Source organism: Marmota monax, unplaced genomic scaffold (genome assembly GCF_021218885.2).
Source record: "Marmota monax isolate L192 unplaced genomic scaffold, Marmota_monax_Labrador192_F-V1.1 WCK01_AAM20220418_F8-fsc00033, whole genome shotgun sequence".
NCBI lineage: Eukaryota > Metazoa > Chordata > Mammalia > Rodentia > Sciuridae > Marmota > Marmota monax.
In genome coordinates, this window is record NW_026694282.1 from 1,824,412 (window position 1) to 1,850,195 (window position 25,784).

At 37.7% G+C, this 25,784-nt stretch overlaps 1 protein-coding gene and 1 non-coding gene across 2 annotated transcripts; one reads left to right on the forward strand and one right to left on the reverse strand.

Annotated features, from left to right (window-relative positions):
* Positions 1-4,527: 4,527 nt before the first annotated feature.
* LOC124108804 (centromere protein K-like) lies at positions 4,528-5,327 on the forward strand. Its single transcript, XM_058586332.1, is given in 3 exon segments — positions 4,528-4,686; positions 4,689-4,715; positions 4,718-5,327. Coding segments are annotated over 3 exon segments (582 nt in total). The 5' UTR covers positions 4,528-4,565; the 3' UTR covers positions 5,152-5,327.
* Positions 5,328-17,164: 11,837 nt separating this feature from the next.
* Positions 17,165-17,271, reverse strand: LOC124108883 (U6 spliceosomal RNA). The gene has a single exon (XR_006856811.1). It is a non-coding gene; the product is annotated as a U6 spliceosomal RNA (small nuclear RNA).
* Positions 17,272-25,784: the final 8,513 nt, after the last annotated feature.

Here is a 25,784-nt window from a genome sequence, read left to right on the forward strand (position 1 = left end):
TTTTTATCCTTGAGGTCATATAAGAAATATATATGTAACAAATAATGGTATGTGGGAAATACATTTCCAATTTTATTTTTCTCTGTATTTTTGTATCTAAAACCCAACTATAGAACTTTGGTAAACTGTTGGAACATAAGACTAAAACACAAGTCTGTTGAGATTTTCTCCCTTTCTTGTAATTTTTGGAGAGAGACTCTCAGAAACAGAAGAAAACATTGTCATTTCTTTTTACTGTTCTGACAAATGAAAGAGAGTCATAGATGAGAATGACATGGAAAGAAACAACAGAATTGTTAAGTGTTCTGGCACCCTAGACTGGAGAGAAGGAAGCCATATTGACATGAATAATATTTTGGTTATGGCTCAAATGGTGTCCTGGAATCAGGTTATTATTTCTTGAGAAGGCCAGTGCCTGAGGAGAAAGAAAGAACCTGAAGAGATGTGTTTACTTAAGTTATCATTCCCTCTAAGTTTGAGTTGTCTTTTTTTTTTTTTTTTTTTTTTAATTTTTTATTGTGGGTTGTTCAAAACATTACAAATTTCTTGACATATCATATTCCACACTTTGATTCTAGTGGGTTATGAACTCCCACCTTCACCCCATACACAGATTGCAGATTCACATCAGTTACACATCCATTGATTTACAAATTGCCATACTAGTGTCTGTTGTGCTCCGCTGCCTTTCCCATCATCCACCCTCCCCCCTCCCCACCTCTCCCCTCCCCTCCCCTCCTCTCTCTCTACCCCCTCCACTGTATAACCCTGAGGGTCTCCTTCCATTACCGTGCAATTTACCTTCTCTCTCCCTTTCCCTCCCACCTCTCATCCCTGTTAAATGTTAATCTTCTTCTCCTGTTCTTCGTCCCTACTCTGTTCTTAGTTACTTTCCTTATATCAAAGAAGACATTTGGCATTTGTTTTTTAGGGATTGGCTAGCTTCACTTAGCATAATCTGCTCTAATGCCATCCATTTCCCTGTAAATTCTATGATTTTGTCATTTTTTAATGCAGAGTAATACTCCATTGTGTATAAATGCCACATTTTTTTTATCCATTCGTCTATTGAAGGGCATCTAGGTTGGTTCCACAGTCTTGCTATTGTGAACTGTGCTGCTATGAACATCGATGTAGCAGTGTCCCTGTAGCATGCTCACAATCTAATCTTTAAGATTTCTGATCCAAGTGTGATGGTGCACTCCTATAATCTTAGCCGACTCAGGAGGCTGAGGCAGGAGAATGGCAAGTTCAAAGCCAGCCTCAGCTAAGGATTCCTTTCCAATTAAGACTGGCTAATGTAACTAAATTCTGGCCAATGGAATGCATTATATTATATTTGATTTCCAGGAAGACTATCTGAAAGGAAATTATTCAATCAGGGTGTGTACCTTTTTGCCCTTTTGCTCTTCTGTGATGATTGGAGTTGCTGCTGTCTTATTTACCATGAGGAAATATCTTGAAAATAAAAGCCATAATTAAGAATCATTAAACAAAAAGACAAGAGTCAAGGTTCTTTAAGCTGGGAGTGTAGCTTAGTGATAGAGTGCTTGCTTAGTATGGATGAGGCCTTGGCTTTTGATCCCAGCACTGAAAAAAAAGAGTTCCTGAAAACTGTGGAGCTGACACACAAGTCTTTGGACTACCAACCTTCAGATTTCTATTATATGAATGATAAATCAGTGACTAGGCCACTATTATATTGTGTTTTCTGTTACATGAACACAAATCTAAATCTCAATGTGTATCTAATTCAAAGTTTTATTGGATAGATGTCCCAAACACTCTCCCATTCATTCCAGCAAAATCATTTTAGGACTTCTGGTCAGTGTCAGAGCAGAACAAGTAAGTGACTTAGAGCAATTATGCAACTTCCCCCAGGTCTTCTTTCAGTTGTGCCTTCTTTTCCAGCATCTTTCCCCTCATATTGTCAGGGTCTTCTAGTGTTACCTCTGTTTACCGGTCTCGAGTCCTTACTTCCCCGATGCTGAAGTATAATACCAGAGAAGCACGCCAGGCAAGTTTAGAGTGGAAAGTTGAAACTTTATTAAAGGACAGTAGAAAAGATTTCTCCCTGGAGGAAGAAGGGGACCAAGAGGTGGAATCCATGGAAGGGGGAGGTCTTCCCTTTTTTATACCTAAGGTTTACTTCCAGATTTCCCGCATTCCTGTCGAGTGCATTCCTGTCCTTTGTTCTATTATCTTGCAGTGGTGGAATGTATGTGGGAAGGCCCAAAAGGTGGGGGACAGATGGGCGGGTAGTAACCTGGGCAGGAAGGGCGTTTGGATTAGCAACTCTTTGTTTGCTGAGAGCTGCTTCATTAACATTTCCTTGGGATGGGCTCCTGGCCTTGGGGACTTTTGAGTGCCACTTAAAGACCGCCAGCTTTTCTGTTCTCACCTCTTAACATCCCTTTGAGCTGTGTTTTAAAGAACTTTGAACTTTCCTGGACTCTATATTCTCAATATGGTCTTCATTCTTGATTTTACTCCATATTAGACCCAATTTACCTAACTACACTAACGACCTATCTTTAAATCTGGCTTCACTAGTGTCCCACAAGTCCAAATATTTTCAATATTCTGAAGGATACTAGTATCTTCTTTTTTTTTAATATTTATTTTTCAGTTTTCGGTGGACATAACATCTTTATTTTTATGTGGTGCTGAGGATCGAACCCAGCGCCCCGTGCACGACAGGTGAGCGCGCTACTGCTTGAGCCACATCCCCAGCCCTAGTATCTTCTTTAAATGACATTCTTATTGTGTTTCATGCATAATAAGAGTAAACTGATAATTATCTTTGACTATCTTTAGCAATTATTTTTTCATTGCTTCATTTAGGCCTAGTATTACGGCACTTCTGATTGGCACTTTGGGCTTATATCAGGTAGTTTCTAAACTAACCTAGAGAAGAGTCACAGACACAAAAGCTCTTCTTAAGACCTAAAAATAGTAGCATTTATATTTAACATGAGTTTCAACTCAACACTACTATGATTAGCTCCAAGTATCTCTAAGGCAGTGGTTCTCAAACTTGAGCAGACAAGTTAAAACACAGATTGCTGGCCACAACCCAACCACCAGAGTTCCTGATTATATAAATCTAGAGTGGATTCCCCTTGCCACTACTGCTGTTGCTGCTACTGCTAATTCAAGAATCACTTTGAGAACTACTCCTCTAAAGCATGACAAGCAATATGAGCTGTTTGGGCATAGGAACACTATCAGGCTTCCAGACACAGTCCACCTGAGAAACTAATGTGACTCCGTTTTTAAAAATAAATAAATAACAGCAGCTTCTACCTCAAGGCCTGTCCTAAGGAAGGGGGCGTGACCCTTGTCCTTGGAAAAACCCACAGAGCACTCCTAAGCACATACCCACCTGGCTGAGCTGTTTGTCTGTAAATAACAGGAGAGGTCTGAGGCTCCATGTGTCCCTGACTCAGTTAGGCTAGGTGAGGACCCACAGCAACCCCCTAGCAACCTCCAATCAGCATGAGAGAGGGAAAATACCTGGAATGCCAGAGGACCCCCAAATAGTTTATGGTGGTTGATAAAATGTTGGGAAACCATGTAGTTTAGCACGTGGCCTAAACCAATCAGTTCAAAGGAATCCCCCTTTTGTACTAATCAATCACCCCTACCCAACTTGTTCCTGCCAGTGAATGTGCTAATCAATGTTAAGAGTTGTTGTTTGATTTTCCCGAGGTATGGAATGATTTGCTGTATGATGTTGTGACTCATAGAGTATCCCCCAAAACCTATAGTCTCACTGAACAAAGGACCAGGACTCACTCCCTGGGACCGCTGCGTCGGAATGGTCCTGAATCCAGGCTCCAGCTTGCAATAAAGACTCTTGTGTGCTTGCATCGGATTCGGCTCCTAGAGGTCTATTGGGGTCCCACGAATCTGGCATAACACACCAACTAAGTGTCCACTTCAACTAAACTGGACAGGTTCTTTGGTTAATGTATTACACAGTGTGAATATTAATGTCTCCCCAAAATTAATATGCTGGAACTTCATAGTCAATGTGATAATACTAAGAGTTGGGGCCTTTTAGGAAATGATTAAGTCATGAGGGCCTTGCCCTCATTAATAAGATTGGTGCCTTTATAAAAAAAAAGATTGGCTCTGCTCCATAGCTGATGCTAAGCAAAGCTGAGAACCAAAGCCTGTTACAGCTCTGTGAAGAAACTGAGGCATAGAAAGGTTAAGTGACTTGCCAAAGGTCCCACAGCTTTTTTTCTTATAAGGCTAAGAAAAATCACAAACCACATGTCAGTGAGTCAGCAAGATCTAGATCCCGGGCTGGGGATGTGGCTCAAGCGGTAGCGCGCTCACCTGGCATGCGTGCGGCCTGGGTTCGATCCCCAGCACCACATACAAACAAAGATGTTGTGTCCTCCGATAACTAAAAAATAAATATTAAAAAATTCTCTCTCTCTCTCTCTCTCCCTCTCTCTTTAAAAAAAAAAAAAAGATCTAGATCCCGATAGTACTACAGATGTGGAAGTTGTTACAGATACTGAAGAATAACTTATTAAAGAATATGAAGAAATATGGAAAGACATGGAAGAATAACTCCCCTGACAGAGGATGTTCTGATAACATTAGGAACAGAAGAGTTCCAAAAATTAAGACATGATCTTGAAATGGTACTATCTACCATTCAGTCAAAGAATGAAAGTTAAAGGAAGACCTAAAAAGGGAGAACAATGGTTGGATGAACTGCAACAAATAATGGAATCTCTTAATGCACTTTACAGTGAATTGAAAAATCAGTTTGTGACATTTTCTGAAACAAAAATCTTTAGTGAGCTGAAAACTAAAATGCTTAATAAAAAAGCATTCAAGGAGAAACTCTTGATTACTTTGGGTGAGTTTCTAGAAGACCATTTTCCTCTGCCTGATGGGAATGTTAAAAAGAAAAAGAAAAACATTCAAGAATCAACCAAACAGTTGATAACAACGCATGAAATATTAGAGATTCTTATAAATAGATTATTTGATGGTTCACATGATCCATATGTCAAAATCAGTGATTCCTTTTGGCCACCTTATATTGAGCTGGTGCTGCGTAATGGAATTGCCTTGAGACATCCAGAAGATCCAACCAGATTGAGATTAGAAGCCTTCCATCAATAAAAGGATGTTCTTTTTTCATAACAGGAAAGAATCTTTTCATCTAAGGATAATGGAAACAGGACTATTTGAATAAAAGAATATTATTTGCAAATCGAAGTAATAGCTTATCTTTCTTTTATCCTTAAGTGACATGTATTGCCATTTCTTCATTTAAAAAATGGTCCTTTCTTATTCATTCAGTGCTATGGTGCTTTAAACTGTACAAAGAAAGCAAGTAAAAAATATTGTAGATTTATAAAGCATTTACAAAGAAAGCAAGTAAAAAATATTGTAGATTTATAAAGCATATAATGCCTCATTCGATGTTCTTTGGAAAATTCTTTGTTAATTTAGGATATTCCTAATGTAACACTTTTCTTTTCAATTTTATGGCAGTATATTTTATGCATTTTAAGTTTCATTTGTATTTAGGAATTATAATGGAAAGATCATTTAATTTGCTAGTGTATATAAAATTGAAGTAATATCACATGGAGAAAGTGATATAATTAAAAATACCTAGCAAATCTAAAAAAAAAAAAAAGAAAGAAAGAAAGAAAAAGAAAAAAAAGATTGAAAGAAGCTGCCTTCTCCCTTCTACCACATGAGAACACAACAAGGGACACCATCTGCAGAGGAGAGAGTAGGCCTTCACCAAACACTGAATCTGCCAGCACCTTAAGCATGGACTTCCTAGCCTCTAGAACTATGATAAATAAATTTCTATTATTTATAAATTACCCAGTCTAATTCTGAGGAATGATATTAGCCATATTATATTGTTATATTCTGTGCATGTACAAATATGTAACAACGAATCCTACCATTATGTACAACTATAATGCACCAATAAAAAATGGAAATAAAATAAATTACCCAGTGTAAGGTATTTTGTTATAACATCCCTCAAAGATTAAGACATGTTGCTACTTAACACACATGACCTAATATTAATGTCCCATCCAAATGAAAACTGTCACAATTTTCTATTTGATTTTCTTCCAACAATAAAGAAAATAATCTAGGGGGCTGGGGTTTTGGCTCAGTGGTAGAGCACTTGCCTAGCATGTGTGAGGCACAGGGTTCTAATAAATAAATATAAATAAATAAAATAAAGGTCCATTGACAACTAAAAAAAATATTTTAAAAAAGAAAGAAAATAATCTAAGTGATAAAAATATATCTTATGTGACTCAATAAAACTAATTCTTTTTCATAAATTTTGTTTTGTCAAGATTATTGATGTGAGAAAAGAAAAAAAAGAAACTAGTTTCTCACTGCTCCAGAGTCACAGCCTGACTCCCACAAGATACCAGACCACCAGTTGGAAAGTCTCATGTGGTAGCTCCTTGAGACCCAGGTTTCTGACTCCTGTTGTTTTGAATTGGTTCTCCAGGGTTTCATGGGCTGAATTTTTTTTTTTTTTTTTTTGGTACCAGGGATTGAACCCAGGGGCACTTAACCACTGATCCACATCCCCAGCCCTTTTTATTTTTTATTTTGAGACAGAGTCTCATTAGGTTGCTTACCACGTGGCTAAGTTGCTGAAGCTGGCTTTGAACCTGCAATCCTTCTACCTCAGCCTCCCAGGCCACTAGGATCCCAGGCATGCACCACCAGGCCTGGCTCATGGGTTGAAATTTAATGTCCATTGTAGAGTTTTTAAGAGGGTGAAAACAATCCGACTATAGTGTTTAGAGGTGGGGTTTTTGATAGGTGACTGGGATTAGATAAGGCCATTAGGGTAGAGCCCTCATATTGGATCATGGTGGCTTTATAAGAAGAGGCAGAAAGACACATGCAAGTGCTCCTTGTCTCTTTCCATGTGATACTCTGCACCACCTTGAGCTCACAAGGAAGCCATCAGCAGATAAGGCCTGAGATTTTGCACCTGCAGAACTGTGAGCCAAAATAAATATCTTTCCTTTACAAAGAAACTGCCTCAAGTATTTCATTGTGATACTACAAACTGGACCAACACCCCAACCTTAAACAATCCACTTCAATTCTTTCAAGTTTGTGTGTGTGTCAAAAATAATTTGAAGGGTTATGGACTGGGCTATAGATCCCTGGTAGAGCACTAACCTAGCATGCACCAGGACCTGGGTTCTGTCCTTAGTACCACAAAAACAAAACAAAAACACACAAACAAAAAAACAGAATGAGGGTTTAAATAACATTACTTTCCATATCTGACTGCAATTTTGAGATTCTAGGGATTGAACTGAAGGAACATCTCCTTAATTCAGTTATGATGGAGACTGACATGTGTTGACTGGAAATAGCAAAGTAGGTCATTTTATGTGTCCCTAATTTACCAAGTATCTCACATAATTTCACCAAAATGTCAAATAGTTAATGTGCTAGAGGGTGTTGAGAGTCACCCATGGGCTGTATGTGGACTACATCGGCAGGCATCGCAGCCAGTGAGGGGATAGGTCTGGTATTAGGAACTTCCCATGGCACCCCCACAGGGATAGATTGCCTGATGCAGGTGAACTTTCCCCTCTGCTCTGCCAAAGGTCCCACACAGCACCAGAGATGAGGTGACCTGCTATAGCCACAAAGCCCCTCTGAGTTGGGTGTGACCTGTCCAGATGCCAATCAACTTGCATGAAGCAAGACTCCACCCCTGAAATCTTATCCCTGCCTTTGATGTACCCCTTAAATAAACCACTGGAGCCATTTTCCTAATTCTAATTGTCCAGCTCTAGCTCCTGTGTGAGCTGGATCTATTAGGTGTTCCATCCTTTAAACCTAATTCTGGGGCTGGGGTTGTGGCTCAGTGGCAGAGCATTTGCCTCGCACATGTGAGGCACTGGGTTCGATCCTCAGCACCACATAAAAATAAACAAACAAAAAAAGATATTGTGTCCATATATAACAAAAAATATTTAAAAAAAAAAATTCTGGGCTGGGGATATGGCTCAAGCGGTAGCGCGCTCTCCTGGCATGCATGCGGCCCGGGTTCGATCCTCAGCACCACATACAAAACGGAGATGTTGTGTCCGCCGAAAACTAAAAAATAAATATTAAAAAATTCTCTCTCTCTCTCTCTCTCTCTCTCTCTCTCTGTCTGTCTTAAAAAAAAAAAAAAAACTAATTCTGACTTTGTCTTTTGTTCTTCACTAATTATTCTAGACTTTAATTTCTTAGGTGGCTTACTGCCGGAAACCATCCATGAACTACTCCAGGGTCTTCTCTTGGTAGCCAGAGAGATTTAGGTTTGGCATTGCAAACTATCCATGGCTCTCCCATGGCAATAGATTGCCCAGTGCAAGTGACCTTTATCTCTGCTCTGCTAGGAAGATACCTTATAGTAGCTCCAGAGATGGGCGTAACGCGTTGGGAACTGAACAGCCCCATCTTTAACTTTTTTTGGTGAAGAATATACTATGGAAGGCCTTTGATGTTTCCCAATATTAAATAAAGCAGGCACAGGCTCCATTTTGCCATAGTATAAAAGCTTGATCCATAGGATCAGCTTGCCAGTCCCATTCCAGTTTTTGAAATTATTTTCTGTGTCCTGTAGCTCTATCATCATTCTATTTTTCTTAGCTTTTATTTCTCAGCCAGCCCATTCCACCAAGGGGAACCCCATTTCCATCACCCACAGGGACGTAAGTGAGAGCTTACACCCTCCTGAGCAGGAAGAAAAATCTCATTAAAGAGATGATAGCTGCGTCCCCCTAACAGGGAAAAGAGTTTTAAGATGATATAATTTATGCCATTCTAGGTACTACATATCTACAGTCTGATGAACCCAGACTAATTCCATCTTAAGATTGAGAGCCACCTCGTCACAAAGTCATGAAAAGTTCATTTCTGTTTTACTATAAAATACTAATATTTCTATTTGGCCTGACCATACTCTGATGTTTAAACGTGTTTGGAATTCCTGCCAGTGCTCTGAACACACCCATGCCTGACTCTCCTTGACCATATAACAACCCTCTCTGAAACCTCAGCAGCTTCTCATAAATTCTGATGTTGGAATCTCAATTTACTCCCTACCTTGAAACGTTAAGCCATGTTGATCATTAACCTGCTGTCTGCCTTTATATGATGCTTGCCAGAAGAACCCTGTTAGCTGTAAGTTCCCAAGACACCCTCCTTTGTAACTTTTTGTGCTATAAAAACTTTCCTGCTCTGCGAACCTTTGCAGTTCCCCATCCCAGCTTTCCAGTGAGGCAGTTGCTGGTCAGCTCTCTCCTGTACATGATATAGGTTTGCTTTAATTTGGTTTCAATTGTAGTCAGTGATCTTTTCTTTGTGTCACAGGTTCAACAGTCACCTCTTTTTTTTTTTGGTACTAGGGATTGAACTCAGGGGCACTCAACCCCACTGGTTACATCTCTATCCCTATTTTGTATTTCATTTAGAGACAGGGTCTCACTGAGTTGCTCAGCACATCGCTTTTGCTGAAGCTGGCTTTGAACTCGCGATCATCCTGCCTCAGCCTCTCAAATCGTTGGGATTACAGGCAGGCGCCACCACACATGGTTACAGTCACCTCTTTTTGAAGTTTCCTGCTGACTTGAAATTCCCCATGTATTTCCCAACAGAGAACTTTATCTGGAAGCATGTTGGGAAGTGGGCTGTAGGCTGATGGGGCTTAGGTACAGTCTGGGAGCTCCAATCTGGTTCAACAGTTCTGCCAGGGTTCAGAGTCAGCCCAGTATCTTTTATATCTCTATGAACTGTTGTTTCAAGCACTTTCACAGCATACTGTGAGACAGGCAGGGCTTACATCTTACTGTTGAACCACGACTCAAAGAAAAGACCACCGACTCCAATTTTAAATCAAATAAAGCAAGCTTGTATTGTGTACACAAAAGCTGGCCAGCGACTATCTCACCTGAAATCCTGGGCCAGAGAACAGCCCCCCAGCTCTCAAGGAAAAGGTTTTATAGCACAAAAAGTTGCAAAAGGAAGCTTCTTGAGAACTTACAGATAACAGGATTTTGACAAGCATAATACAAAGGCAGATAGTAGGTTAATGATCTACATGGCTTAACATTTTTTTTTAATCTTTTTTTTTTTTTAAAGAGAGAGAGAGAGAGAATTTTTATTTATTTATTTTTTTTTTTAGTTTTCGGCCGACACAACATCTTTGTTTGTATGTGGTGCTGAGAATGGAACCCGGGCCATAAGCATGCCAGGTGAGCGCGCTACCGCTTGAGCCACATCCCCAGCCCCAAGGCTTAACATTTTAAGGTAAGGAATAAATTTAGATCCCAACATCAGAATTTATGAGGCACTGCTGAGGTTTCAGAGAGGTTGTTATCTGGTCAGGGGGAGCTGTTATGCTCAAATTCAGGACCCCCAATATCAGACTTCAAACTATACTACAGAGCAATAGTAACAAAAACAGCATGGTACTGGTACCAAAACAGGCGGGTGGACCAATGGTACAGAATAGAGGACACAGAAACCAATCCACAAAACTACAACTATCTTATATTTGATAAAGGGGCTAAAAGCATGCAATGGAGGAAGGATAGCATCTTCAACAAATGGTGCTGGGAAAACTGGAAATCCATATGCAACAAAATGAAACTGAATCCCTTTCTCTTGCCATGCACAAAAGTTAACTCAAAATGGATCAAGGAGCTTGATATCAAATCAGAGACACGGCATCTGATAGAAGAAAAAGTTGGCTACGATCTACATACTGTGGGGTTGGGCTCCAATTCCTCAATAGGACACCCATAGCACAAGAGTTAATAACTAGAATCAACAGATGGGACTTACTCAAACTAAAAAGTTTTTTCTCAGCAAAAGAAACAAGAGAGGTAAATAGGGAGCCTACATCCTGGGAACAAATCTTTACTCCTCACACTTCAGATAGAGCCCTAATATCCAGAGTATACAAAGAACTCAAAAAATTAGACAATAAGAGAACAAATAACCCAATCAACAAAATGGGCCAAGGACCTGAACAGACACTTTTCAGAGGAGGACATACAATCAATCAACAAGTACATGAAAAAATGCTCACCATCTCTAGCAGTCAGAGAAATGCAAATCAAAACCACCCTAAGATACCATCTCACTCCAGTAAGATTGGCAGCCATTATGAAGTCAAACAACAACAAGTGCTGGCGAGGATGTGGGGAAAAGGGTACACTTGTACATTGCTGGTGGGACTGCAAGTTGGTGCAGCCAATTTGGAAAGCAGTATGGAGATTTCTTGGAAAGCTGGGAATGGAACCACCATTTGACCCAGCTATTCCCCTTCTCAGTCTATTCCCTAAAGACCTAAAAAGAGCATGCTACAGGGACACTGCTATATCAATGTTCATAGCAGCACAATTCACAATAGCAAGACTGTGGAACCAACCTAGATGCCCTTCAATAGACGAATGGATTAAAAAAATGTGGCATTTATACACAATGGAGTATTACTCTGCATTAAAAAATGACAAAATCATAGAATTTGCAGGGAAATGGATGGCATTAGAGCAGATTATGCTAAGTGAAGCTAGCCAATCCCTAAAAAAACAAATGCCAAATGTCTTCTTTGATATAAGGAGAGTAACTAAGAACAGAGTAGGGACGAAGAGCATGAGAAGAAAATTAACATTAAACAGGGATGAGAGATGGGAGGGAAAGGGAGAGAGAAGGGAAATTGCATGGAAATGGAAGGAGACCCTCAGGGTTATACAAAATTACATACAAGAGGAAGTGAGGGGAAAGGGAAAAATAATACAAGGGGGAGAAATGAAGGACAGTAGAGGGGGTAGAGAGAGAAGAGGGGAGGGGAGGGGAGTGGGGATAGTGGAGGATAGGAAAGGCAGCAGAATACAACAGACACTAGTATGGCAATATGTAAATCAATGGATGTGTAACTGATGTGATTCTGCAATCTGTATACGGGGTAAAAATGGGAGTTCATAACCCATTTGAATCAAAGTGTGAAATATGATATGTCAAGAACTATGTAATGTTTTGAACAACCAACAATAAAAATTTAAATAAATAAATAAATAAAAAAAACCTTTCTCTTTTCTCACCTACAAAAAAACAACAACAATAAAAAAAAAAAAAAAACATCAGAGACCAAGATCAATGTAAGCAGCAAAGAGGTGTTTATTGTCCTCTGCGCACACACAGCAACTGGTGACGCTGAGAGGCCCCGAGCCCAGGGTTTGCAGCAGTTTTATACACTCTTTGGGGAAGGCAGGGATTTCACATACATCATAGCATCTCTTAGCAAATCTTCACACACTGCGGGAAAATCATAAAACAACTCTAAAACATGATTAGCACATTCACTGGTGGGAACAAGTTGGGTAGGGGTGATTGCTTAGTACAAGAGGGGGACTCGTTTGAACTGATTGGTTTAAGCCAAGAGGGGTGTACTTAATGAACTACATGGTTTCCTAACATGCTATCAACCACCATAAACTACTGGGGGGGGGGTCATCTGGCATCCCAGGTATTTTCCCTGTCTCATACTGATTGGTGGCTGCTAGGGGGTTGTTATGGGTCCCCACCTAGCCTGACTGAATCAGGGACACCTGGTGCAGCAGATCTCTCCTTTTATTTGTAGATAAACAAGGGTATGTGCCTAGGAGTGCTCTGTGGGTCTTTCTAAGGACAAGGGTCACGCCCCCTTCCTTGAACAGGCTTTGCTCTGAGGTAGAAGCTGGTTTTTCAGAGCCAGGCACGGGTGAGTTCAAGACATGGGCAGGAATTCCAAACAAGTTTAGAAATCTCAGTAATTTATAGTAAAACAGAAATTAACTTTTCATGACTTTGTGACAAGATGGCTCCCAATCTTAAGATGGAATTAGGCTGTGTTCCTCACTTACACTGAAATTATAAAGTGTTAGATGACTTACCCAAAGTCATTACAGCATGAGAATAAAATACACATTAAGACTTTTACTGGGACTGGGGTTGTGGCTCAGTGGTAGAGTGCTTGCCTAGCACGTGCAAGGCCCTGGGTTCAATCCTCAGCACCACATAAAAATAAATAAATAAAGATATTGTGTCCAACTAAAAAATAAATATTTTTTTTTAAAAGACTTTTACTAAAGGGTATTTCATGAAGGATAGAACTGTGGTATGGAGATTTGGGTTTTGTTGTTGTTTTGGTTTGTTGTTGTTTTTTTTTTTTTTAGAGAGACTAGGAAAGGAATAATACCCCCAAAGTTGTCTCAGTACAACAAATATGCCCTAGAAATTCATAAGCTCCCTGTCACCTCACCACCATCACAATAATGCTGTTTTATTCATTATCAGACAATTCCAACACCTTTGGTCCTTAGATGTATTTTAATGGCACTGCTCATGCACTGGACTCTGTATATATCATAGATGTTCTACTATAAAGAGCACGGAAATAATTCCCAAATTTTTATTTAAAACTAAAGCACGGGGGTTGTGATTCAGTGGTAGAGCGCTTGCCTAGCATGTGTGAGACACTAGGTTTGATTCTCAGCACCATATAAAAATAAATAAATAAATAAAATCAACATCTAAAAAAAAAAAAACCTAAAGCACAGGCTGGGAATATAGCTCAGTTGATAGAGTATTTGCCTTGCATGCACAAGGCCCTGGGTTCGATCCCAAGCACCAAAAAAAATGAAAATAATAATAATAATAAAGTATTATTCAGAAGGAAAAGATTTTAAAAAGTTGAGTTATGCGAAAAGGATCAAGAACCTATATTAAAGAAAAGAATGATCTCAAGTCAATAACCTAACATTACACCTTAAGGAACTGGGGGTGGGGGGGGAAGCAAACTAAGTTCAAAATTAGCAGAAGAAAAAAAGAAATTATAAAGATTAGAGATAAATGAAACAGAAAGTAAAAAACAGAGAAAAATCAATGAAACCAAGAGGTGATTCTTTGAAAAGATCAACAAGAGTGACAGTCTTCCTGTTAGTCTAAAAAAAGAGTCTACTCAAATTACTCAGATTAGAAATGAAAGGGCAAATATAATAATACTGATTGTACAGAAATAGAGAGGAATTTAAGAGAATATTATGAACAATGATACATCAACAAATTAAACCACCCAGATGAAATGGAAAACTCCTAGAAATACACAAACCACCAAAACTTCAAGTAGAAATAGAAAATCTGAACAGAGATATAATAAGTAAAAAGATTTAATCGGTAGTTAAAACTTCCCAACAAAGACCATCTCAGAACCACATGGCTTCATTGGTGAATTCTGTCCAAAATTTAAATAATTACTAACAGTCTTCCCAAACATTCAGTTTTATGAGGCAGGCCAGCTTGAACAACTTTGTGAGAACCTTTCTCAAAATAATTTTTTTTTTTAATTCAGAAATTTAAAAAAATATTAAAGGGCTAAGGTGTAGCTCAGTGGCAGAACAAACCTGGGTTAAATCCATTCAGTTTTATCCATATCACTTTTTCTGCATTTATTCATTTTGAAACAATCTTGAAATAATCTTTACCTAGACAAAATTATTCCTTCAGAAAAAAACACATATTTATAACTTTGCTTAACAAAAAACACATCTCATTTTCCTTGTATACTTTGCATACAGAACTATTTCCCTTACTTCTAGTGATTTTAATTACATATGTAAGAATTGTAATCTTAGTAACCTTAATTTTTAGTGAAAACCCAAGAAGTAAGCAATTTTTTAACTGTCAAGTGCCAACAATTTATGAATGACAATTTTATAATTTTTAGAAACATAAGGTCTCTCATATGACACTTTTCAATGTGGAGTAGGACATGTTTACTAACTAACTCATATAAATTGTATTTTTTTTTTTTAAAGAGAGAATTTTAATATTTATTTTTTAGTTTTTTCGGCGGACACAACATCTTTGTATGTGGTGCTGGGATCGAACCCGGGCCGCACGCATGCCAGGCGAGCGCGCTACCGCTTGAGCCACATCCCCAGCCCCTAAATTGTATTTTTATAAAATTAAAGAACTCAAAAGTGAGTAAACTTAAACCTATATTAAGCAGTTGATGTTTTAATATTTTATCTTATTCAAGGATCTAAATATTCAATGAATATCCTTCATTTAATTAAACTGTGAAAAATGCTAAGGGTATAGTTACTAAAGACATTTAGGAATTTTTTAAAGCAAACATATTATAAAGTACAATTATTGTTTTCTTTGCTTATCTGTGTTGCTAGGGATTTTACCCAGGGCCTCACACATTTTAGGCAATCACCCAACTACTGAACCACATCCCTATCTCAAATATAATTTACTATTAAAAAGTTCATTTATAAACTTTCATGCCACTTACATCTAATTTAAATTACTTATACAACTAAGACTGGAAAATTTCATAAGATGTTGGACAAATATAGCCCTCCTGAGCAGATAAACACCTTGATGTAAGAGTCACTTATTACACAGAAGTACAAAGTTCCTTTTAGGATGTCAGTTGCCCTGGAATCATTATAATTACAGGACTATTATTTTGGAAAGCCTTGATTTTCCTATGTTGGCTGGAAAGTCAAGTAAAACAAAAACCCAGGTAAGATTGGAAATCAGTAAACAGATTCCTCTTTCATCTGTAGGTTTGGATAATTCATGGGTTGGTATGGGTGAAAATACCTTAGAAATGGCTTCCAAAGGTCATTTATAGGTTTTTGGCTTTTTCTGGCCCATTTGTGGCCAACAAAGAATGTTTTTGGTGAGTGTGTGTGTGTGTGAGTGTGTTGTGTGTACAATTAGGGATAACAATTTATCATTGCTCTAAGTCAAGGTATATAGGTAGTTAAAAAGCAGAGTTGGTTAGTGTGAGAGCCTTTTACACAAAATTGATAGTTTTTTCCTGATAACTGTAGTTGTTTTTATTAAACCAACAATATATTTTTTTTAAAGAGAGAGAGAATTTTAATATTTATTTTTTAGTTTTTTGGGGACACAACATCTTTGTTTGTATGTGGTGCTGAGGATTGAACCCGGGCCGCACGCATGCCAGGCGAGTGCACTACCGCTTGAGCCACATCCCCAGCCCCTACAATATTTTTGTTTATTGAAAATTTGCCAAGTCACATGAACTTGAAAAACATCTGGGTTAGTTTCTCTAGTTAGCAGTTTTAAGTATATTTAATTTATGAATGTTTATCTTTAAAACAATTTAAATATGATTCATTTAGAGGATTTTAATTTGTACAGATATAATGTAAAAGTATACTTGTACACATTTATAAACATACACAGACATAGATGGACAAAAAGATCCTGTATTCATTTAAAACACTTAGCCATGAGCTAAGTACAGATATATAAAACCCATTAATTTATAAATGTTACATCCAAATTAAGTTTTTGCAAGTTAAAACTACATGTTCTGGGGGCTGGGGATATGGCTCAAGCGGTAGCGTGCTCTCCTGGCATGCGTGCGGCCCGGGTTCGATCCTCAGCACCACATACAAAGATGTTGTGTCCGCCGAGAACTAAAAATAAATATTAAAAAATTCTCTCTCTTTAAAAAAATAAAATAAAAATAAAAATACATGTTTTTAAGTCAACATGTTTTACCAATATTAATAAGAAAGACCATTAAGATATTTTAGCTCAATTTTTAAATAGTCAAAAATCATGCCAAGAAAAGATGTTGAAGGACTGGGGTAGTGGCTCAGTGGTAGAGTGCTCGCCTAGCATGCATGAGGCACTGGGTTCGATCCTTGGCACCACATAAAAATAAACTAATGTATCCACCTAAAACTAAAGATACATAAATAAATATATATTTTAAAAACAAAAATAAAGGAAGTTGATATAGAAATATTTTCCCTGATACTACAAACAAAAATATCACAAGAAAAGAAAACTATACACCAATATGCCTTTCAACTAAAGGTAGGGAATATAATTTTTTTTTCTTTTTTTTTTATTGGTTGTTTAAAACATTACAAAACTCTTGACATACCATATTTCATACATTAGATTCAAGTTGGTTATGAACTCCCAATTTTACCCCAAATACAGATTGCAGAATCACTTCGGTAACACATCCACATTTTTACATAATGCCCTGTTAGTAACTGTTGTATTCTGCTACCTTTCCTATAAAAATATGGAACGCTTCACGAATTTGTGTGTCATCCTTGCGCAGGGGCCATGCTAATCTTCTCTGTATCGTTCCAATTTTAGTATATGTGCTGCCGAATTGAGCACTAGGGAATATAATTGGTCCCCAACCTTCATAAAGTTTGTGTTGAGACAGACTCTTGTAACAAAAGATAGGTTAACAAGAGAAAGATAAACAAGATTATTAACATGCATGGAAGAAAAATCACTTGGAGCAATAACCTAGAAAGCTGCCTCAAGTACTATTTCAACAAAGAACAATAAATTTTAGAGAGGTGACAAAATAAAGGAAAAGCAGTCCCAGACTCCAGACACCTCTGGCGCCACTGTCTCTGAGCTAATAAGCAAGGCATTATGAAGCAGAATTTATATTCACTCATGGCAGTGAAATAGGAACGAGGAAGATGGAAAGGGTTTTTTGTCTTTGTGATTCTCTGTTCTGCTTTTAGGCAAACAGAAGGCAGAAAGTTCCCTTGCATCTTGATGATCTTCAACTCAATAATCCTTCATATTTTGGAGATAAATAATTTTCCTTCATGACTATAAGTGTACAAATCCTCAAAAAAATACTAATAAACTAAAATCAGCAACAAATTGAAAGTATTATATACCTGACCACATGGACTTTATCCCATGAATGCAAGGATGGTTCAGCATACAAAAATCAATCAAATAGCCAGGCAATGTGGCACATGCCTGTACTCCCAACCAGTGGGGAGGTAGTCATAAAGATTGCAAGTTAGAAGTCAGCTTGGACAACTTTGCCAGACCCTGTCCCAAATTTAAAATAATTAATAATAATAATAATAATAATAAAGTGCTAGTGATATATCTCAGTAGTTAGAGCACTTACTTAATGCGTACAAGGCCCTGGATTCAACTCCCAGTACCACACACACAAAAAATAAAATAAAATAAAATTTAAAAGCCAACATAATATAACACTTTAATGCAACAAAGGTTTAAAAAAATGACCATCTCAATTGATACAGAAAAAGTATTTGACAAAAATCTAATCCCCTCTTGTGATTAAAAAAAAAATGAGGGGCTGGGGACATGGCTTATTGACAGAGTACTTGCCTAGCATGTGTGAGTCACTGGGTTCGATTCTCAGCATCACATGAAAATAAATAAATAAAATAAAGGTATTGTATCTATCTGTTGTAGGGACAAACGAGGCAAGGCACTGAAGATAGCAGGAAACAGTTTTGTTTGGCTGCAGCCAGGTTCAGAGGGTACAGCCTTTGCTGTAATCAATCAATCAGAGTTTTATACTCAGCATGTAAGGGGAGGGGCTCAGAAGTTCACAGTCTGCAGAAGTTCAAATAAAAGCAGCTTTTGCTTTCACTGTTCTGGGCAAGTTAACTCTTCAAGGACAACACCTGAGAAGGGGAGAGCTTCTTCTCCCCTTTCTTTCCTCCCCCTGCCAGCTGTTACCATGGGCCCATTTGTAACTTATCTTAAAAATGTAGACATCTCTGTGAAGCCCAGCTCAAGGCCAGAAGCCTTGTTTGCACATTTCTTCAAAGTATTATACTGGATACGTTTGTGAAAAACTAGTAAGGGGGTGTCCAGCACCTGGAGTGCTGGTATCTTCTCTGCCAGTGGCCAAATAAACAGGGCGACATGAAAATAGGAAGTTTATCTACAATGGACTCTTTTGCAGAGACTCTTTTTCTGACAGTCCTAAAATCAGCCATGGTGAAGAGGGCTTTTCTGTGGAGAAAAGGGGGTGCCACTTCACATCTACAACTAAAAAAAAATCTTTTTTAAAATGAAACTTAACAAACTATAAATAGAGTGTCCTAAACTTGATAAGGCCATACATAAAAACACTGTAGCTAACATCATAATCAATATTTGAAAGACTGAAAACTATTCCCTCCAAATCAGAAATAAGACAAGGATGTTCTTTTTTTACCACTGCTCTTCAGCATTGTACAGGAAGTTCTCACCAGGGCAATTAGGCCATCAATCAATAAATAACTGACATGCAAATTAGAAAAGAATTAAAACTATAATCATAGATGACATGATCCTATATATAGAAAACCAAAGAAGCCACACAAGAAAATGTAGTAGAACTAGTAATCAAATTCAGCAAAATTGTGGGACACAAGATCAACATGCAAAATCTGTTGTATTTTTATACCCTGGCAATGAATAATTGAAAAGGAAATTAACTCTTCTATTTGTAATAGCATAAAATAATAAGATACTTAGAAATAAAAATAAGAGAGTGAGTATGAAATTTGTACAGAAACCCAAAAATGTTGCTGAAAGTAAAAAGAATTAAATAGATAGAAAGACAATTTGTATTCTTGGTTTAGAGAACTTAGACATGGGCTGGGGGGATATAGCTCAATTGGTAGAGTGCTTGCTTTGCATGCACAAGGCCCTGGGTTCAATCTCCAGCACAAAAAGAAAAAGAAAAAAAAAAAAGAAAGAAAGAAAGAAAAAGAAAAAAGAAAGAAAGAAAACTTAGACTTATTACTGTTAAGATGTCAACAATAGGAGGGCTGGAGATATAGCTCAGTTGGTAGAGCACTTGACTCCTATGCACAAGGTTTGATTCCAAGTACCACACACACACACACAAAAGATGTCAACATCCTTTCTAAAGTGACCTACAATTCACTGTAATCCCCATAAAATTGCCAATGACTTTTGCAGAAATAGGATGGCAGATCCTAAAATTCATATTGGAGTTGCAAAGAATCCTGAATAGCAAAAAGAAGTACAAAAAACAGCAAAGTTGGAGGATTCATGTTTTCTGATTTCAAAACATACTATAAAACAACAATGATCAAAACACTGTGGTAGTTGTGGGAAACCATCTGTGAAATACATAAGGATCTTCTCTCAGCCTGGTAGCCAGGGAGAGACAGGCCTGGCACTGGGAACTTTTCCTGGCTCTCTCACCACAATAGATTGTCCAATGCCCTCAATCTTTCCCTCTGTTCTGCTAGGAAGTTTTCTCATAAAAGCTCCCGACATGGGCATAACCCATTAGGAACTGAACAGCCCAGCTTTAACCTTTTTTGGAGAAGAACATTCTGTGGAAGGCCTTTGATGTTCCCTGATATAAATAAAGCAGGCCCAGGTACCATCTTTGCCAGAAGCTTGATCGTCTGATCAGCTTGCCCGTCCTGCCCCCGCTTTTGAAACTACTTTCTGTGTTCTGTGGTTTTTATGGCAGTTCTATTTCTCTTAGCTTTCATTTCTCAGCCAGCCCATTCCATGGAGGGGAACCCCATTTCTATGGCCCACCCAGGACGTGGGCAGGAGGTAGTGACATAAAGATAGGCATGTAGACCAGAGGAGTAGAATTGAGAAGCAAGAAATAAACCCATGCAGCTATGGCCAATTGATTTTTGACCAGAATGAAAACACAAGCAATACAGAACAACAGCTGTCATTTCAACAAATGGTGAAGGACACCTGCATATCCACATGCCAAATAATAAAACTGAACCACTACCTACAACGTAAATAAAAATTAATTCAAAATGGATCAAAGACATAAATGTAAGAAAGAAAGTCTAAAACTCTTAGAGGAAAACATGGGGTAAATCTTCAGGACGTTGGATTTAACAATGAATGCTTAAATAGGACACCAAAAGCATAAGCAATAACAGTAAAAAAATAAATTGGGACTTAATCAAAACTTAAAGCTTTTGTACCTGAAAAAAAAATATTACACAGAAAGTAGGTAGACAACATATGAAATTGTAGAAATTATTTTCAAACCAGGTCTAATATCTAGAATACAAGTTTTAAAAACTCATACAAATAATAATACACAACAATTAGCCATGGCCAGAACTTCTAATTTAAAAATGGGAAAGAACTTGAGTAGACATTTATCCATATGAGACATATAAATTGTTAACAAGTACATGAAAAATGTTCTACATTATTAGTCATGAGAGAAATGCAAAGTAAAGCCACAATGAGGTAGCACTTCATACCCAGGGGAATGGATGTAATTTTTTTTTTTAAGTAGAAAATAAGTATCAGCACAGATATAGAGAAACTAGAACTCTCATCCATTGCTGGTAAGAAAGTAAGTGGTGTAGCTACTGTGGAAAACAATTTGGTAGTTCTTTAATAAATTAAATATAGAATTACCATATGACTCAATAATTCTGCTCCTAGGTACATAGCCAAAAGAATTGAAAACAGGTGTTCAAACAAATAACTGATACACAAGAGTTCATAGCAGCTCTACTCATAAGAGCCAAAAGGCAGAAACAATGTCCTCCCATGAATGAATAGTATATTTACACAATGGAAAATTCTTTGGCCATGAAATGAAGTATATATAGAAGCATGCTGTCTCTAAATAAAATACACAAAAGGCTGGGGATGTGACTCAGTGGTTGAGGGCCCCTGAGTTCAATCCCCAGTATGTATGTGTATGTGTGTATATATATATATATATATATATATATATATATATATATATATATATATATATATATATATATTCTTCAGAAGATCTAAAAGAATCCAAATTAAACCCTGATGTATTAAAGAGTATTTTCCTACCTACTGCATTTTACCTCCTTATACCTAAGTAATTTTTAACCTTAGGTAGAAATGGAAAAATTGGTACATATTCCTGGAAAACAGTTGGGCAACAAGGATCAAGAATTTAAAATTTTGCATACCAACAATTCTCTAGGATCTTATCATTTAGAGATAAATAGCAGGCTGAACTAGGGTATATATAGTTCAGTAGTAGGGCATTTGCCTGGCACATGCAAGGCCCAGGGTTTAATTACCAACACTGCAAAAAAAAAATAGTAATAATAAATTTTAAAAATATCACATATTTTTAAAATTACAAAATTCTAAATATTTTTTATATATATATATATATATATATATATATATATATATATATATATATATATATATATTTAAATGTAAAAAATGTGGGGCAGAGGAATATCCCTTTTTCTCTCTACTTATTCCCAGTTCTCTGGCTGGTGCCCTATAAGATTAGACTGACAATAAACAAATGGACAAGAGAAAAACAAAATTTATTAATATGTGTATTATATATACAAATGAAGCCCTCAGTAATAAACAACTCCAAGTGATGGTTAGTACTTGGGTTTATGTAGCATATTAAGTGTTGCCCAGGCTGGTCTGGAATTCCCGATCTCAACTGATCCTCCTTCCTAAGCCTCCAAATACCTGGGACTACAGGCCTATGCTACTGAGCCCAGCTAGATCTTTTATTTTTACTCAGTGTTAGAGATGAAACTTTGGGTTTTACACATGCTAAGCACACGCTTTACCACTAACCTACAATCCCTAGACCCAAAACTGAGAAGTGATAAGACAGATGTTTAGAAAAGTGATAGGACGAAGGAAGGACTTTGAGCTTCTAGAATTGACAAATTGTGGGAAGATAATTATGTGAGGGAACCAATGGGAGATAAGGCTAGTTGATAAAATTTGTAGTTTCCTCTGGTGCCATCTCTGGGCTGATAAGGGTCTAGGATTGCTGCCAGTACTTAATTTTTGTCTTTCCTGGATGATGGGAACAGGGGAGAGGACATTTAAAAAAATTTATGCCTTGCTTTTAGGCAAATAGGAAGAGATGAGAGTTTTTCTTATTTCTGCTTCTTTTCAATTGTCTTCAACTCCAAATAAACCTTATGAAAAAGTGGTATGTTTTGGGGTGGTATGCGCTGTTTCTCTTCACAAGTCTTTAATTATAGTAATTTTTAATATTTAACTATCAGACAAAGATTTAAAAGTTTGATAAAGTGCTCTTTTGGAAAGAGTTATTGTTAATACAGAGATTTTTAGTCTCAATACAATACTGAGATTTTTACCTCTTGTGTACTCAATTTAGCAATAATTATACTGAAATTACAAATTCTCAGCAACCTCCATCTGAGAATTATATAGAAAGAGACGAACTTAAAGCCATACAAAAATTTTCCCTCAGTTCTGTAATGAATTTCTTCTGCTGTTTGGATGTGGAAGAAGAATCAGTCACTAGCATGGACATCTTTCATTCACTTTAGCCACCAGCATCTAAAACCCTGACTGTGTCCAGGGAACTCTCACACTACAAGGCAGAGTTGGCCAGAGACCTCCAAGGATGTGAGCTGTGACCTGGGTTCCACAGATCACAAGTGCCCAACCCAGGTATTGAATTGTTAGTATATGACCAAGTAGGCAAAAATCCATTCTGGAAATGGGCAGTGGTAGTAGAAGCTACTAAAGCAATTTTTTTTTTTTTAAAGAGAGAGAGAGAGAGAGAGAGAGAATTTTAATATTTATTTTTTAGTTTTCGGCGGACAGAACATCTTTGTATGCGGTTCTGAGGATTGAACCCGGGCCGCATGCATGCCAGGCGACCGCGCTACCGCTTGAGCCACATCCCCAGCCCCTACTAAAGCAATTTTTTAAAAATATTTTTTAGTTGTCAGTGGACTTTATTTTAGTTATTTATATATGGTGCTGAGAATCGAACCCAGTGCCTCATGCATGCTAGGCAAGCACTGTACCACTGAGCTACAACCCCAGCCCCTACAAGCAATTTTTAGAGACAGTTGCAACAGTCCTTGTGATGGTGACCACGGTCCATTCATTGTCAATAGCACTGGTGCTGAGAGCCATAGCCAAGTAGGAATGACGCATGGCATTTTTGGTTGAAAGGTGACGCCAGCAAGCCATTGAGATGATATGATTATGTTAAGATGTGCATTCAATTGGATATTAGACACCTGCTGTCCGCCTCGGCCTGCTACTTTGGAGCTCTAGCGGGACTCCTGGAGAGTTCCCATTGGTTGGGGAAGTGCGGTAGGAGGGATTTCCGGAGGAGGGATTTTCCTGTTGGTGTAGTGTGGCCCGGGAGAACACCGCGTGTGTGGTTCGGCATATTTCCCGGGAGCGTGCATGGCATTGGCGGGAGTTTCAGAAATAAAGTTTGTTCCTGCTTGAGTGGCTCGTGATTTTGTGCCCAGCCAGACTGCGGCACACTGGCAACCCCAGTTACAATGTCTATGTACACTGGTGATACCTTCATGGGACCTTAACTATAGCAAGCTGTTGGGTACCAGTTTTTGGTTGTGAAGCTTCTGATTTAGTTCTCTGAAGCCTCTGGAAAGCAAGCAAAATACTCTTAATATCTTTTTAATGAGTTGCTTTTATGCTTCAGTTATCAAAAAATGGTTTCTGTTACTTGCAACTAGGATTCTGAGTGATATACGCATACATATGTGAGTGTGTATATATACATGAAATCTCATATATATGCATATATATATATATATATATATGTATATATAATATACAATATTATGTTGTATGTATGTATGTGATTGTCTTCCTGGATAATATTTCAGATATCAATTTGACAGAGAGCAAAATTTTGCAATTTTTAAAATCATAAAATTCTGGGGTTGGGGTTGTAGCTCAGTGGTGGAGTACTTGCCTAGCACATGTGAAGCACTAAGTTCGATCCTCAGCATCAATATACAAATAAAATAAAAAAGCACTGGCCAGGTACAATGATACCTATAATCACAGAGGCTCAGGAGGCTGAGGCAGGAACATATGTATTGTGCCCATCTACAACTAATTTTTTTTTATTTTAAAAAATCATAAAATTCTGAACTGTTGGTATAGTTCAGTAGTATAGTTATTTACCTGGCATATGCAAAGCCCAGGTCTGGTGATGTGGCTCATTGGTAAAGTACTCCTGGGTTCAATCCCCAGTACCAAAAAAAAAAAAAGAAAAAGAAAAGAAAAAAAATTATTTTCATAATGCATTTAGTTTTTTGTATTTTTAGTACTGAGGACCAAACTTAGGGCTTTACACATGTTTAAATGCCCTACCACTGAGCTACATCTCCAGCCCTTTTAAAATCCCTGCCCCACTTTGGTACCAGGGATTGAACCCAGGGGTATTTAACCACTAAGCCACACCTCCAATCCTTTTTATCTTTTATTTTGAGATAGGGCCTCACTAAATTGCTAAAGCTGGCTTTGAACTTGGGATCTTCCTGACTCAGCCTCCCAAATTGCTAGAATTACAGGCATGTACCACCACACCCAGCTATCCCTTCTTAATTTCAAGAAATGTCTGAGTTTCAGGCTGGCTGCACACTTGATCTCTCCTGCCTAGGCTGGTCACATAGGTGGAATTACAGGTGCATGCCATCACACAGGTTTGGAAATTGGAGTATTTTGTTTTGTTTGTATTGTCCTTGAATGAATTTATTTAGGGTTTTTTTGTGATTTTTTTTTTAAATTTTTAGTTATACATAGACACAATATCTTTATTTTGTTTATTTTTATGTGGTACTGAGGATCAAAAGCAGGATCTTACACAGGCCAAGTGAGTGATCTAGCGCTGAGCCACAACCCCAGCCCTCTAACCTCCCAGATTCTTTGCCTGGGGCCCTGGAAATTAATCAGATAAAAGAGAGGTTAACAGGAGGAAAAGGTTAATTAAATGTTTATGTACAAAGAAATGACTCTCAGAGAGGTGGCCCCAAGATTGGGTTTATATAACATTTTTGGCTAGATAAAAGAAAAAAGTTTTTTCTAGGAAGGTGAGGAGAAAACAT